This window comes from Aythya marila (genome assembly GCF_965140915.1).
Source record: "Aythya marila genome assembly, chromosome: 14".
In the NCBI taxonomy this organism is placed as follows: domain Eukaryota; kingdom Metazoa; phylum Chordata; class Aves; order Anseriformes; family Anatidae; genus Aythya; species Aythya marila.
The window spans coordinates 8,725,330-8,739,700 of record NC_139055.1 but is presented as its reverse complement, the minus strand read 5'-3'; the positions used below and the strand labels follow the sequence as shown (position 1 = coordinate 8,739,700).

The 14,371-nt window shown below is 46.1% G+C and overlaps 1 protein-coding gene across 1 annotated transcript in view; it reads right to left on the bottom strand.

Annotated features, from left to right (window-relative positions):
* PSD2 (pleckstrin and Sec7 domain containing 2) overlaps positions 1 to 14,371 on the bottom strand; it is a gene marked incomplete at its 3' end in the record, with an annotated part of 47,167 nt that overhangs the window by 16,570 nt on the left and 16,226 nt on the right. The window contains exons 6-10 of the mRNA XM_082771322.1: positions 13,146 to 13,204; positions 7,245 to 7,334; positions 6,141 to 6,184; positions 2,435 to 2,625; positions 1,178 to 1,248 (exon numbers count right to left, since the gene is read on the bottom strand). Of these exons, the coding sequence (XP_082627448.1) occupies positions 1,178 to 1,248; positions 2,435 to 2,625; positions 6,141 to 6,184; positions 7,245 to 7,334; positions 13,146 to 13,204 (455 nt within the window). The remainder of the gene's footprint in view (positions 1 to 1,177; positions 1,249 to 2,434; positions 2,626 to 6,140; positions 6,185 to 7,244; positions 7,335 to 13,145; positions 13,205 to 14,371) is intronic.

The window sequence follows — 14,371 nt, the reverse complement described above, 5'->3', positions numbered from 1 at the left end:
GCTGTTAAAATACCACTTGGCTAAGAGCAATCCACATGGTAAATTACAATTAGCTGCTACCAGATTTCTGTTAGCTTTGTGACCTGTGCCATAGGATCTGGCACAACATGAGAAGTGTTGGGTTGTGCTAGGAACAATGAGTCATAATTCCATACTGCCCTGAGGATCTTTCTGCCTTTCTTATATAATCCAAAGTTTGTTTACTCTCATTGCTTTGGAGATAATACTGCAATACATAGGAACATCTACCCATAGGGAATGCTGTTTCAGCAAGGTGAGTTCAATGGGTTACTGAACAGCATGTGCTACTAAAGTAGTTCAGACCTAGTTCAGTGGGTTATGCTGCTTCATGATGAGTAGACATTTGGCACCCCTGGTTGACTCACTAACATTCAAGTGATGTCCTATTCAGGCTCCTTAATATTTCCACAGAAAAGACTATCCATGGAAATCTTCCTAGCATCCAAGGGTTTTCAAAGGCAGAGAGGTGAATGCCATAGCATGCATGTAAGGTCTTCCATGGTAACTTTGCCTCCCATGGGAACCTGGGATTTATACTCATGTTGACTCAAAGATGGCTGTGGAACAGGGGAGCTGGAGAAAGCTATGGAACGGAGATGAAGAGAGGCAGAAAACGTCTCTTGGGATCCCATGGAAGGACCCAAATTGACAAGGTTGAAAGGAGACAAAGACCTTTAAGCATGGGGAATTCCATACCAGCCTCACAGGAGGTACTCATGCTCAGATCTATGCCAACTAATAAAACAATAGCCAGGACAAGACTGGTCTGATGGTCTGCCCCCTCCACTTCCTAAGGCATGTCCCACCAACATCCTAATTCACCTTCTCCATATCTGTTCAGTCATGCTCCCCAGTATCCCTTATTTGTTTATACTTCTTGCTTACACTTCTGCAGAAGTCTTGCCTCTACATTTCCTCTTTCATATTTCTTCCTGTGTGACCTTCTTTTGAGGCTGTGCCCTTAGCATGAACACCATCATCAATAACGGCAATCTCCAGCTCTGTATACTGGTCTCTGGAGGAGCTCTGTATACATCCACACATGCACTAGGACAGTGATTCTCCTCTGCATGCATGTATGGGTTTCCTACTTAGGACAGCAGGACTGCTTTGGACACAGCATGAAACAGCAAATGGGACAGTCCACCACAGTTACCTTTTGTAAATAAAGGATGGTCCCTTTAAGCACAGCATAAAATTTCTTCCAACCTCTTCTTCCTCTGGGAGCTAAAAAAGGAAGAACAACTAATTATACACACCTGCTTCTGTCGTTAGTACTTGACCTTCACATTTCTGGCAAAACCAACCCTTTCCTGACCCACCATAGGCATGTACTGATGCCCGGACCTCACACACCTCCAAGCTACTGCTTATGAGTGGCTTGTCATCAGGGACATGTCAGTTGACAGAAATGGGCTGGGAGATGCAGCCTCCCCATGAGAACACAAACAGGTCAAAACCAGAGACGAGCAGGTACAGACCTACCAGTGGACACATACAGGAAGTCTCTCTGTTCCTCCAGACATGGGTTTGTATTCTGTGAACTAAATGCTTGAGGAACAGAGACATTCCCTGAACTCCTCTGGTTTGGATGAATTCGTCAGACATACCCTGGCTATGGAAGCTTCAGTTCCACTGAGGGGGGAGCATTACCACCCACCGTCTTGATGGACCTGGGGAAAGAGAGCTTGCTGGAAGCTGGAGAGGGGTGGGAGGTGAGGGGAGCCTGTCTACACCACCACAAGAGAGCTGGTCCTCCAAGGCATGGGCTATTAAGAAAGTGCTGGAAGCAGGAGGCCTTTGGTGGTAATCTTCTCTACTCAAGACTTTTAATTGGCTGCAGTGACTGGGCCATCAATATCAATTAGCAAAAGAGGTCATCCAAGGTTTCATTAAGCACTGCTCATTAACAGTTCCCAAATGTATTTCCATTTGACTTTTGTGTAATACCATATACTGACAGCAGAGCTATGAGACAACCTGTTCACCAGCACCCTGCACATGGCAGAATATTGACAGGGCCAAAGCTTTGACGACCAGACTGTCCCCAAGGTCAGTGTTCAGGTGGACAATTCCCATGCAACTAGCCTTGACCTATTGCTCATAACGTAGGAGTCAGGGTTATGCCCATGAACACAATGGAAGACCAGGTCTATCTGTGTGGGACAGGCACTGTTAGGTTCTTTGCCAGTGATAACAGAAGACTGAGGTCTCCTGAAACCATCCATATCTGCGAATGTCTCAAAAAACCCTCCTTTCCCTGTGTGCTGGTGCTCATGGATCTGGGGGGGGTTCTCTTTTGTGTTTCCTGGGGTACAGTGAGGAAATGCCACTCCAGCAGGAGAGCCAGGGAGAAGGCTTGGGCAGGGCTTTTTACTTCCTGGGGCACATCTTCTGTCCCATTAACACGTACTTCTCTTCCCATCCATGTCTGCATGGGTTTTGCGCGTGAGGACACCGTGCTTGTAGGTGACTGCATTCAGCGCTTGGGGGATGTCCAGGAAGGGGTTGCTGCTGTCAACAATCCTTGTCACTTTCTTTGCACTGGCTCCAAATTTGTCGTCTACCAGCTCCGAGAGTGATTTCCTCAACTCGTCCTCATCACTTGGAAACAAATTCAAAGAAGAGATTGAGTGGAGGACATGTGGGTGGGGTCACAGTGTGCCCTATTTGTTTTGGTTTAAAAAGGAGTTATTTTTTACAAGACTAGTCAAGAAAGAAAAGGAAACGAGACCCAGAGACTGTAACACACCAAGTGTGCCAATGGTGGTGATCTACATACAGCAGAAAGGAGCATGGGTGGCAGGTTAACTGTCCCAGTGGCCTCACTGTAAGGTCACTGAAAGCAAGAAAGGGTTAGGTGCTTGTCTGAACACCAGGGATCTTCAGACACAGCACTGCTGAGGACTACATTCGTTCCACAGGGAAAGTCCCCAACCCTGTGCATCACATTCAGAAATTTAAAGTGGTCTTTGGCTGAGAGCCAGGTATCACAAGGGATTCTCAACCTTTCCTGAGGCCACAACTGGTGTCTCCTAGATACTGAAGAAGCTTTATGAATGTCCTCAGTATCTCTGAGGCACCAAAGCTCTGAAGACATTAGGGAGATGGGCCACTTTGATCAAAAAACAGACTCTGGAATAGGTTATGCATCTCTCCCCATTTGTGTCCTCAGGGAAGGCCAGGAGAGAGCAAGAAATGCTGGTGATTTCCATACAAACTTCTCACAGATCTCCTGGTCGTGGACTCTGGACAGCAGGGGCTGAGCAGCTCCAGAAAATGTCCAATGATTCCTCCAAACCTACCTCTTCCTGTTTGAAGTGAAATCTAATTTGGCACATAGAAACTAGAACCTACATGGGAAGTGGTATTTTCCCAGGGTTTCTGGACATTAAGGAGGACAGCAAACATGGAATTTCTGCCTGTCATGATACATGTTTGTGTCTAAATGACGTGGTCACCCCAGATTAGATCAGATTAGATTAGATTGGGAACAAACCTCAGATGAGGACTGAACCAGAGTTTAAACCATTAGATGGGATATAAGCAAGAAAATACCACACTTTCCCACCTACAGCTAGTATGTGACGAAAGCATCAGACAGCTCTTGGAAGAGAAGGATGATTTCTCAGCTTTTGACACCCACAGGAGTCCTGGGGCTTAGGCAGTGCCCAGACACCACACTTGGCTGGGGAGTTAGTGGGGACCCGTTCTCAGAACTGCACCAGAGAGACCCCCCTGAACTCTTGCCTGCTGCTGGGGTGCTGGCCGTGTGTCTGCCTGTCTGGCTGGGCTTCATGGGCAAGTGCATTGACATGCTGGATGGCCACTGGGAGAAGGCAGAGGGTCTGGTACCCCGCGTCAGGGAGCATCTATTTTGCATCAGGGGATCTGAGAGGGGTCCTCATGTTACAGCCTGTGATAACGCAGGACACCCTGCAGCAAGCAAGGCAGGTCGCAGGCCTGAGTGCAGCAAGCAAGGTGGTGCAGGAAATCACACGGGCAGGGTGGCAGGGGCAGGAGAAGGGCTGGATGCTGCTGGCTGGCTCTATTTGTGCCCTGGGGGTGGCTATCCCTCCGACGTGCCCAAGCAGGGCAGCGTGAGCTCGCAGTTGTGTAAACGCCGCCCGCAGCCACCCAGCACATGCACTCCTGCTGAACTCCTTACATAAAGCACCCTGCGGGCACCCGTTGTGGAACCAGAGAGCTCCCTCTGGTGACCACGTCCACCCACCGACCAGCCCTCCAGGGCTACATCTCCACTGCAGCGCTCGCCCTGGTGCTTTTCTCACAGATTCGACATAAGATTGTTTTTGAAACCAGTCAGGAGACTTCTTATGTCTGCAAGCTCAGCCCAGGTAGCTGGGGATGGAGGTGGAAGCAAGCCATGTCCAGACACTTTTCTGGCAAGGACAGGGTACGGTGAACATCAGATGATGGAGCTAATGGCCCAAAAGGTCCTGCTCAGTCTCACAATTCTCCGGAGACAAAACAGGTCTGAGACCAAGTGGGAGAAGAGAAGAGGTGTTCACTGTGTTACCTTAAGGCCCTGAGTCTGTCATGGGCTTTTATAAGGCAGAGGTAAGAGTGGGGTTGTAATGGTGCTAGGGAGCAAACATCTCCCATCTCCTCGCTGAGGGTCCTGGCCTGTGCTGTAGGCAGACGGTGGTCAGCAGAGAAGGGGAAGAAGGGCTGAGGAAAGTGCTGTGTGAAAACATCATGGAGGCCACCACACTAGCTGTTCCCAGACTTGTCACCTTGTTTCGGGGTAACAGTAGGTGAGTCAGGTGTCTGTGTAAAGCTGAAGTGGAACAGATTTATTTTCATTTATTAGTGATCTGCAGGAAGAGACAGACTGCATTTGAGTTTGTGGATTGCATAAAACTGGGTTGTGAAACTGATATTTGTGAGGGCAGGGCCACCATGCAGAAGACCAGGAACCTCACTAAATGCAGAATGGACAAATGCAAAGTATTCCACTGGTGTGGTGTGGTCCTGCAGAAGGATATGCTGGGACTGACAGGCTGGGGAGCAGCTCTGCTGAAAAGGCCCTTGGGTTCCTGCCAAACAGCAGGGTGAACAAGAGCCAGCAGTGTGTCCTGACAGAAAGAAAGGCCAAGAGCATTCTGGGCTGTATGAACAGCAGCACGCTGAGGAGGCTAAGAGAACTGATCATTCTCCTCTGCTCTTTACATCATATCTACATACGGCAATTTTGTTGAGCCTCAAATACAGGGAAGACATCAACAAGCTGGAGAGAGTTCAGCAGAGGCCATCAAGATGCTCAGAGGCTGAAGTACTTGCCCTGTGAGAAGTGACTAAGAACTGGACTTGTTCAACCTAGAAAAGGTATGTCTTTGGGGGACCTCATAGTAGCTTTCCAATATCTATGAGGAGGTTATCCAGTAAACAGAGACAAGCTCTTCACTGGAGGACAAGAGACAGTGGCTGTGAATTGAACCAGAGGTTTCAACTGGGTGAGAAAAAAATGCTACTACCGGGATAATTAAACACTGGTGCATAGACCCAGAGGGGCCTTGGAAAGGCCAGAAAACCCTTGGAGGTTTTCAAGATGCAGCTGAACATAGCCCTGAGCATCTGGTCTGAATTCAACATTTGTCAACACTTTGAGAGGAAGCTGGGCTTGAGACCTCATGAGGTCCCTTCCAGCCATAACAATTCTCCCATAGTGATTCCAGAAGGAACTGTGTGGAAGAGAAGGGAGGTCTTGGTGACCAAAGTAACCCCAGATCTTGAGTTTCTCGAGCAAAGACCATGCTCTGAAGCACCTGAAGAGGGACTGGCACTTTCTGGGCATAATAGAAAATAAAGGGGACTTTCCCTTCATTTAGATTGTGCCATTTAGATTGTGCCAACCTGAATGATTCTGATTCTATTCTATGATTCTATGGAACCTGCACCCACAGACTGCCACCAATCTCTCTGTCTGCTTTTGTGTCTAAACCATAAATAAACCCAGTTTGCCTACAGGAGGGATTTCAGTACTTAAGAGCTTGGCAGGAGATGTTCTGAAAACTTCTGGAGCTAAAAGCAGGGTTCAAGACTTGTCAGCTACTTTGAAAGATAGTCTCTTTCTAAAATGCTTAACATATACTTACATGGCCCATTCCAGCTTCTCATTCTTGATGGAGTTATACAGTGTCTGCAACAAGAACATGGTATTAGCTGTGTCTCTAATAGTAGACATGTCTGGTTTGTGGAGATCATTTCTTCTACACCCTGTCTGTGTTCTCAGAGAGATACCTTCACTTCTAAAATGTCCTGGAGAAGTATTCGCTAGTGAGCAATACAACTGCTGTCCTCCCAAACCCTTTGTTATCTATAGTTTGGACTGAACATGTCAGGAGTATAGGTGTTTGGCAGCCAGCCTTGCTGAAGAGCCCATTCATGATATTTTTGCTAAATTCTGGGTGCTGAGCCTAGTCCTGAGTGAACTCTGGCCTACACAAATTTGATAGAAATGTCTGGTATATACCAAAACACCTTCTATGTCTTAACTAGGGGAAAGGGACAGTGGAGGCTTGAACACTGCCCTGAGAAGCAGGAGAGGGATGAATAACTTTGTGGTTCAGCTTTTCCAGTTTCTCCTGGGAAAACTCCCAATGACTCCTCTGAGGCACTAGGAGGGAAAGAATGGGCGAGAAAAGCAGAACACACAGGTAGCCCTCACCATACTGAGGAATGGCATAGGGTGAGGTCTGTTGGTGGGGAAGTTTATGTCTAAAGCTTGTCATGACATCCCTGATGTGAGGCTAGCCCTTTCTACTTCCTTCCATACAGCAAAAAACAGAGCAGGCTGATGTACCTGTGGCAGGTGGAGAAAATGGTGGTGGTGCTAAATCACATGGAAGGAGAAAATACTTTCTCTAACCAATCTTCCATGTTACTGAGCTAGTTATCTTGGAGTACTACTTATAATTACATGGAACTGAAGGCAGAGAAAAGTATCCGTGCCAGACAGACGTATTTCTGGTACTTTTTTTTAATGTACATTATCTGGTATATCACAGAACTACCATGGTGGGATGGGACCCCCGGCATGCTCTGAGGGCAGATAAATCCAGGAATAACCTGGATTACAATTCTAATGAAATAAATGTGTGATAGAAAATGCTGACTCAAGGGCTCTGAGTGTCATGGTAGGACTCAGTTACACTGCCATAATAACGACAGCATCCCACTGTCTATGTGTGCCATATTACCTTCAGCAAATCCTTTGCAAAGTCCTTCCCATCATTCAGCCCATCCAGGTTTGCTATGAACTGTTGACATGACATCTTTTTGCCAATATTCTGCAAGGCAAAGAAGCAGCACATTAAACTTCTGGAAAGTTTTGACTTTAATGAGACTGTTTTTTAAAGAACAATTTTATATGTAGTAGCAAGGCCTGGGTTTGCCTCAGAAACTCAAAGCTAGATGCACATCTTCTGCTCTTATTTTCTATTGGGATCTTTGATTTATTTGCTCATGCCAGCAACAAAACACTTAAAATGACCTCTTCTAATTGTATAGATAAAACACCTGAAAGCAACCTCCAAGTCTCGCTCCAAACTTTCTCATTGATTTCACCTCTGGCCTCCAGGTTGGCCCTGGTACGAGGTCTGTGCTTCGAAACTCAAGACAAGCACCCAAACCATCTTTGAATATTGGAACTGGGATGGGCCTCCAAGCTTACAATATGGGAAATTGTATGAGCATGCAGTGTCAGCACCTGAAGACAACCAGCACTGGACAATGATTGATGAAAACTGTTATTTTCATTGTTGTTACAAGGAGAGACAATCCATCTACTGGTGTGTGAACTAAGGTGCTGGGCTGTGTGAGGGCAGTGCACAGACAAGCTCAGTCATCACCAGCTAATGCCAAGATAAATTTGGTGCCGCTACTGCCAGGTCATCTGGAGTTTGTGATATTAGTCTGTGACATCTGTCTTCCCAAACCTTTTACCCCTCACCATATCCAGGTCACTTTCTCAGCCTGCAGGGGTTGAGGGGCTGGAGGCAGACAGCCTTTTTCCTTGACTCCCCCTGCAATCGTACCTTTCCAAAGGACTGGAACAGAGGTGTGGAGGGGGTCAGTGAGAACTGTAGGGTTCAGAAAAAGGATTCTGATATCACAAAGGAAAGATACATGTCTCCAGTGTCATGCCATATCGCAGCCTCCACACCCTCAAGCAAAGTCCCCAGGAACAGCTCTTGTGGTGATATCACATGGAGTGGACAATGGAGGTAGTGAGAGGAGAGCAGGAGAGACGAGGTACCACCACTGGTCCTAAGGTTGAGCAAGGGCCCCACTTAGGGACTCAATGAGGAAGAAAAGGAAGGCCCTCACTGGAAGGGGATGAAGTTGCAACAGATGATCTAAGAGGTGCCCCGCACAGTAAGGTGTGTTTTCTGTGCAAGAAAATAATGTCTTGAGAGAGACTGATGCCAGAACCCCCTGGGGTTTCTTCCCTGAGGAAAGCATCAGCAAAGAGTGAGGCCCTGGGATTAACCCACAACAGCCCCCCCCCACCTGCCATCTATGTATGCAGACACACATCTTGGCATGGAGCTGATGCATGGAGCTGATGCTGCCTTTGAGCAGCTTTGAGCATTTCTGTCTGAAATTCTTGATGATGCCTCCTGTCTCCTCCATGAGAGGTCAGGGAAAAGAGAGAAAAAGCACTGTTATGAATCTGCAGTGCCTCGGAACACTGCAGTTGGCACAGTACAGCACAGCATGAGGCTTGACTATCTTTGCTTTCTCACAGGAAAGCCCCACAGCTGCTGCCCATAACTGGACCCCGTAGCTAAATGCTCCTGCCGGACAGTGCTCAGTGGCTGAACCAGGCACAGGGAACCTGCTGGGAAGCCTGCAAACATGCTATGTTTCTTCAGCAGAGGGAGGGGAGGTTTGTGTACTGGCTGGTTGGTGAATTACAGCAAAACAAACAAACAAACAAACAAACAAACCAGCCAGGATCACAACAGGCATGGGGGTGGAGAAAGGAAGGAGGGTGAGAGAACACATTTTTAAAAAGGGGCTTTGGAAGATACTCAGGTGTAGCCTGGTATTTCTTGGCTGTTTCCAAGTCCCAGCATCAGGAGGCTGTGCAGGTATGTATGGATGAGGGAACACTGGGTGCTCAGTGGGAAAAGAAGTGCCATGTGAAAGTCCCAGGAGAAGAAGCAGGCTTCTGGTGGCCAGAGGTCATAAAGGGTGGCTATCTGGGGTCTCTCCCCAGCCCTCCCTCTGTAAGGTGTTTGAGTTTCTGGCTGGAGGCACCAGGCATCAAACATAGGTACAAAGTGGTGAGTGGAGTGCATCCACAATGAGCTTCCCAGCATAAGCATCCTGCCCCTGGCAGACCCTGCTTTTACTCAGGCTTTCTTGACCTTCCTCAAATACTTATCTCCTGGGGAAAACAAACAAACAAAAAAAAACAACAACACAAACTACATATGCTGCATCATGAGGGTGAGGGTTGCTGGTCTGACTGGACAAAGGGATCTGGTAGTGGATTTATTTTAGGCCGCAGAATCAAAATCAACATGCTGCAGGGAATGATCCTGCAGACTTTGGATGACAATGACCCCTAGACCACACAAAGCTACTGTGGGCAGACTGGTGTCACTCTGCAGGTGTCTCCAGTGGCTGTTTGTCAGAGCACTTCAGCTTTCCGAGTGCTACTAACACACATAGCTAATGAGAAGTCACAAGCTTGTCTCAAAGGACGATATCATAGTGTTTTTAAGACAAATAGTGATGCATGTGGTGTTAGGAGCTGCCACGGGTCCCATTTTTATGCTCTGTCCAATGGCCATGAGAGCTGCTGGTTTGCTTTTTCAAATGAATGCTTAAGCTCATTGCATTACAGTGTGAGCATACGAGCTGGGTTTCAGCAAAGTACTTGGTACTCTGAGGGCAAAATGTAATTGAGAGTGCTGGTGATGAAGAGGTGTTGATTTGTCACTGTCCTTCCATGGCAAGCAGTTCTGAACAAGGAGGAAGAAAGATATGCGTTGAAAAGGAAACATCTCCAAGCTTTGTCTCTGAGGGTCAAAGATAGAGCACAGGAGTACTTTGTCATAACATCTCCTGGAGCTCAAACAGCACCAGCAGAGCATTGTGCAGTGCTGGAACAACCTGGTTTATATTAAAAAGCTTGCAACATTTGCTGATAACTGTTGGCTTTTAACAGCAACTCCAGAAATCATGTGATTCTATGAAAATGGAGCACCTCATTTTAAAAATAGTATGTTTGCAGGACCATTTCAAAACAGGGTCTGAATGTACCTGCAGTAGAAAATCAACAGTACTAAAGTAGAACTATGGTGTGTCCGTGTGCAAATCTCATGTTTTAAAGCCAGTCTCATCACTTTTAGTCCTGAACTCAGCATATGTGATCATCAGTACTGGGATGGTGAACTAGCCCACTGTGGAGACACTACTGTAGACAATTTGCCATTTAATGAGAAACATCAACTCCCCCCTCTCCTAACCAAAGGGATGTCCCATTCCGTGGCAATGTACAGGAAAACACTGAAACACACACACAATATTAAAATAAGAAATTTAAAAAGAAAAAAAAAAAAAGTGATATATAATATACCAACAGCATATTTAACAAAACAAGGAGTGAGAGATCAAGCCACACAGTTCCAGGTATCCTGCAATTTCTCTGCACAAGGAGGATTTTATGTGACTCATATCAGTTGCTAATGGGCTACCAAGTAGTGAAGGACACTCACTGCACAACAACTTAGGAATCCAGACAAACAAAATCTCTCTCTTTTTTTTTTTTTCCTTTTTTTTTTTTTTAATTTTTAACACAGAAAAAAAAAAGAACCAAAATGAACAAACAAAAAAACCCAAGTCAAATGCTAGTGCTTTAAAGTAAAACACTAGAATGACTGCACTTACCACCTGGTAAAGGATTAAAGAGCAGAAAGAGAGGTTCCAGAAGCAGAAGGAGGAATAAAAAAAGGAGGAGAAGGAGAAGAAGAAATTAATGTTACACATGGAAAAATAAAGAAAAGATTTTTCAAAGAAAAGTTCAGGCATTTCTACACCTGGTCAAAAGAAAGATGCATTTTTCCTTGCCTAGATAGCATGAGATAATTTCTTCTCACCAGGTCTACTAGGCAGCTTGTCAATGAAAAATTGAAATGATAAGGTTTTGGAGGCTTTTTTTTTTTTTTTTTTGGGGGGGGGGGGGGAGGATTGTTTTTCTGTTTGTTTTTATTTTTCCTTTTCAATAATTTCCACCTTCCCAGACACTTTTTGGATTTTTTTTTTTTAATTAAAACAATCAGACAAAATTATTTTCCTTTTGAGTGAAGGTGCATTTTGTCTTCTGCTATTGTCTGCTTTTGCTGTTGCAGTAAATGCCTTGATAAAAGTATTTCCTTGGCTCCAAACTTTCCTGTTGAAGGATGAATGTTATGTCAGACCCTCCCGGAAGCTGGGCCCAGTGCTGTCCCACCACATGCAAAGACACTTTCCTAGATATGTTACTGGCAGCCATGTGGGAGTGAGACAGTGTGATACTGGTCACAGGCTACCTATTCCCAAGAGGATGAAGCTGTGGCAGCTGTAGCCAGCCTGGTGTAGGCCACAGTGCATATCTGGAAAGGATGCTCTTGCTGAGATTAGTAATTCCCTCCACCAACTGCTGCGTTCAAACTTTGCCACGGTGTGTAATGATGGGGAGGGTCTCCCAGCTGGACTGTCAGGATGGTACCGGTGAAGCTGGCGGCCTTTGCATCTTTGCCATCATAGGTGAAGAGCACTCATGCAGTGCTATCTTCTTACTCTTACAGAAACAGGCTCTTCTCAAAGGTGATTATAAACCAGTATACAAAAAGTGAGGTTGTGGCCTACTGCCATCTCATTAAAAGGCTCATAAAGATAAATCAGGGCAAGTCTCTGCAGATGCACAACTACTTGTTACCAGCCGGAGGCAGAAGAGGACTCTGATAATACAGCTTGGAAATCATGGGACTGTGGGGCAGAAAAAGGGACTAAAACTAGTGCGGGTTTCATACATGCAGGCTGCTGTAACAAGCCTTACACACATCCACGCACCCACACCCACACCCTCCCACCTCCCAGCTTCACAGAAGCCATGGGGAGTCTGTGGCTCCAGGTCTAAGATTTCAGAGGTGTTAGGAAAGAAGGTGCTTCAGTGACCTGAGATTAGAAGAGTTCCTCTAGCCCTGTGCACAGTCCTCTGAGGCTCACAGCCGTGCTCTATGTCTGCACCACATGGCTGGAGAGCAGGAAGGAGATCTGTATAAACAGCGCCTACATCTTCCCACAGCAGTGAGCAGGGCACAGTCTGTGCATACTCCCAGCTGAACATTACGGCAGGGCTCTCCAAGGGAACACAGCGTCCCAGTGTGTCCCTTATGCCCAGTCCCATCTCTCTCTGCAGTGACTCTTCCTCCTACTCTGCTCTCCTCTCTATACACTGGGAACAATCTAGTTGATGTTTCAGGAATAAATCCAACTTATGCATAGCCTCTGCTGTTTTCCATCCAGCCACACCTTTGGGCAGTGAGCTCTGCTCACCCAGCTCTTTATCCAAAGGCCTCTCTGATGTGATGCTCTCCAGTAGTTTTCTGTAATGTCTTGGGGAAAAGGAACAGCTGGGATTTGCTTCATGTTCTGGGAATGAATGATCAGATCTGGTCCCGTAAGAAACTAATGATTCCATTGCAGTTTTGCAGATGAGGTGAGTGTCACATGTCTGAACCACCAGAAAAAGCAGCACAATTGGAGCTGCTGTTTGCCACTCCACAAAAACTGGTGGTGATGACTTCTCCATGAGAGCTTCTGTGGCATGGCTGATGTATGCAGTAGGTCCTGGGAAGAAAGCTGCATTGCCTGTGCCTATATGAGATAACTGACATCAGATGTGACTTTGGCTTGAGTGTGCAGTGACAGTAATAGAAGGTCTGTCCCCAGAACTGGTCCCAGCACCCACAATTTCCCCTGGATCTGTTCAGAGTACCCTCTGCCACCCTATCTTGATTTTCCAGAAATGCATACTGCTTAAGGGCAAAGACCTCTACAATAGATGGGAAAGAAGGAAGGACGCATCTCCAAGTACTACTTACATGGCCATGAAGATCTGTGTTTAGCAGCATCAGGGCACAGGTGAGTGTATGAATCCCATCTGAAACACAAGTCAGACAGCTATTATTATTCTCCTTTCCACAGAGTTTCAGTGTTTGCCCTGTTTTGGCAGCCCACCCATTGCAAAAGTAAGATTAGTTGCTATGCCTTTGGACCTTAAGGAATGCTCGTTTCTTTCAACTGTGCATGGTAGTTTAAAAAACAAAACAAAACAAACAAACAAACAAAAAGATACAAAAAAAAAAAAAAAAAAGATAAAAAAGATACATTTTTTCCTCTCAAACTTTACCCTTTCCTGAAATGATCACCAGGGAATTGGCTTGAAAGCAATTTTCTCAATGGCTTTATAAAGATCAGACTTTTTGCTGACCCCATCTCTATTTCCCCCATGTCCACTTTGTGCCATCACCAGTGCAGAATGTAGCAGAGACTCTGGGAAACAGAGTACTTTAATCAAGTTTCCTCCAGCTGATGACAGTCACCACACAGGTTTGTCCTGAGGTTTTTAGCCTTTGTTCCTGTGCAGTCTGCAAGCTCTTCAGTCCTCCAACAAAATTATTACTAAAAGAGAGTGCAGAATTTTTGTCTTTCTGACAATAAACAAATACAGTTTTTCCTTCCATTTGAGACAGTACAGCACCCTGTTCTGTGCCAGCTGGGCTGGTGGCTTTAGTTATTTCAAAACCATGCTGAGTCCTTAAGCTGCTTAAGGTCAAGAGTCTTGTCTGTCTCCATGCACCACCTCACGGCAGGGAGATGCCTCACACTCCAAGGAGAGGCCAGAGTGCCAAAATACTATAGCCTTGGCCTCTGAACCTGCTCTTCTCATGACTTGGTGTGCTGCTTCATGGACCAGACCCTGAGCACCTCATGCTCACGGCCAAGCTCTAAACACTGATAATTAAAGGCAACCAAAGACATGCAAGCCTAGGATGAAGGTAACTGAGCACGTTAGTTTCTCTCTAGTAATAACCACAGTCTCTGAGAAAGGAAGGGTTTCTTGTGGGAACATCACATACTTCTGTTTGAGAACTGACAATTGCAGGGACTTGCTGTCACTGACATTCAAGAGAGAATCACCTCTTAAGAAAGATGCTTCCTCACTTCCACAGGAAGCAGCTTTAAGCTTGGAAAAAAATACCTTCCTACTGTGTACTTTGGATTCTCTAAGGGAGGTTTGGGGCTGACATTTTCACTTTGCTTTACG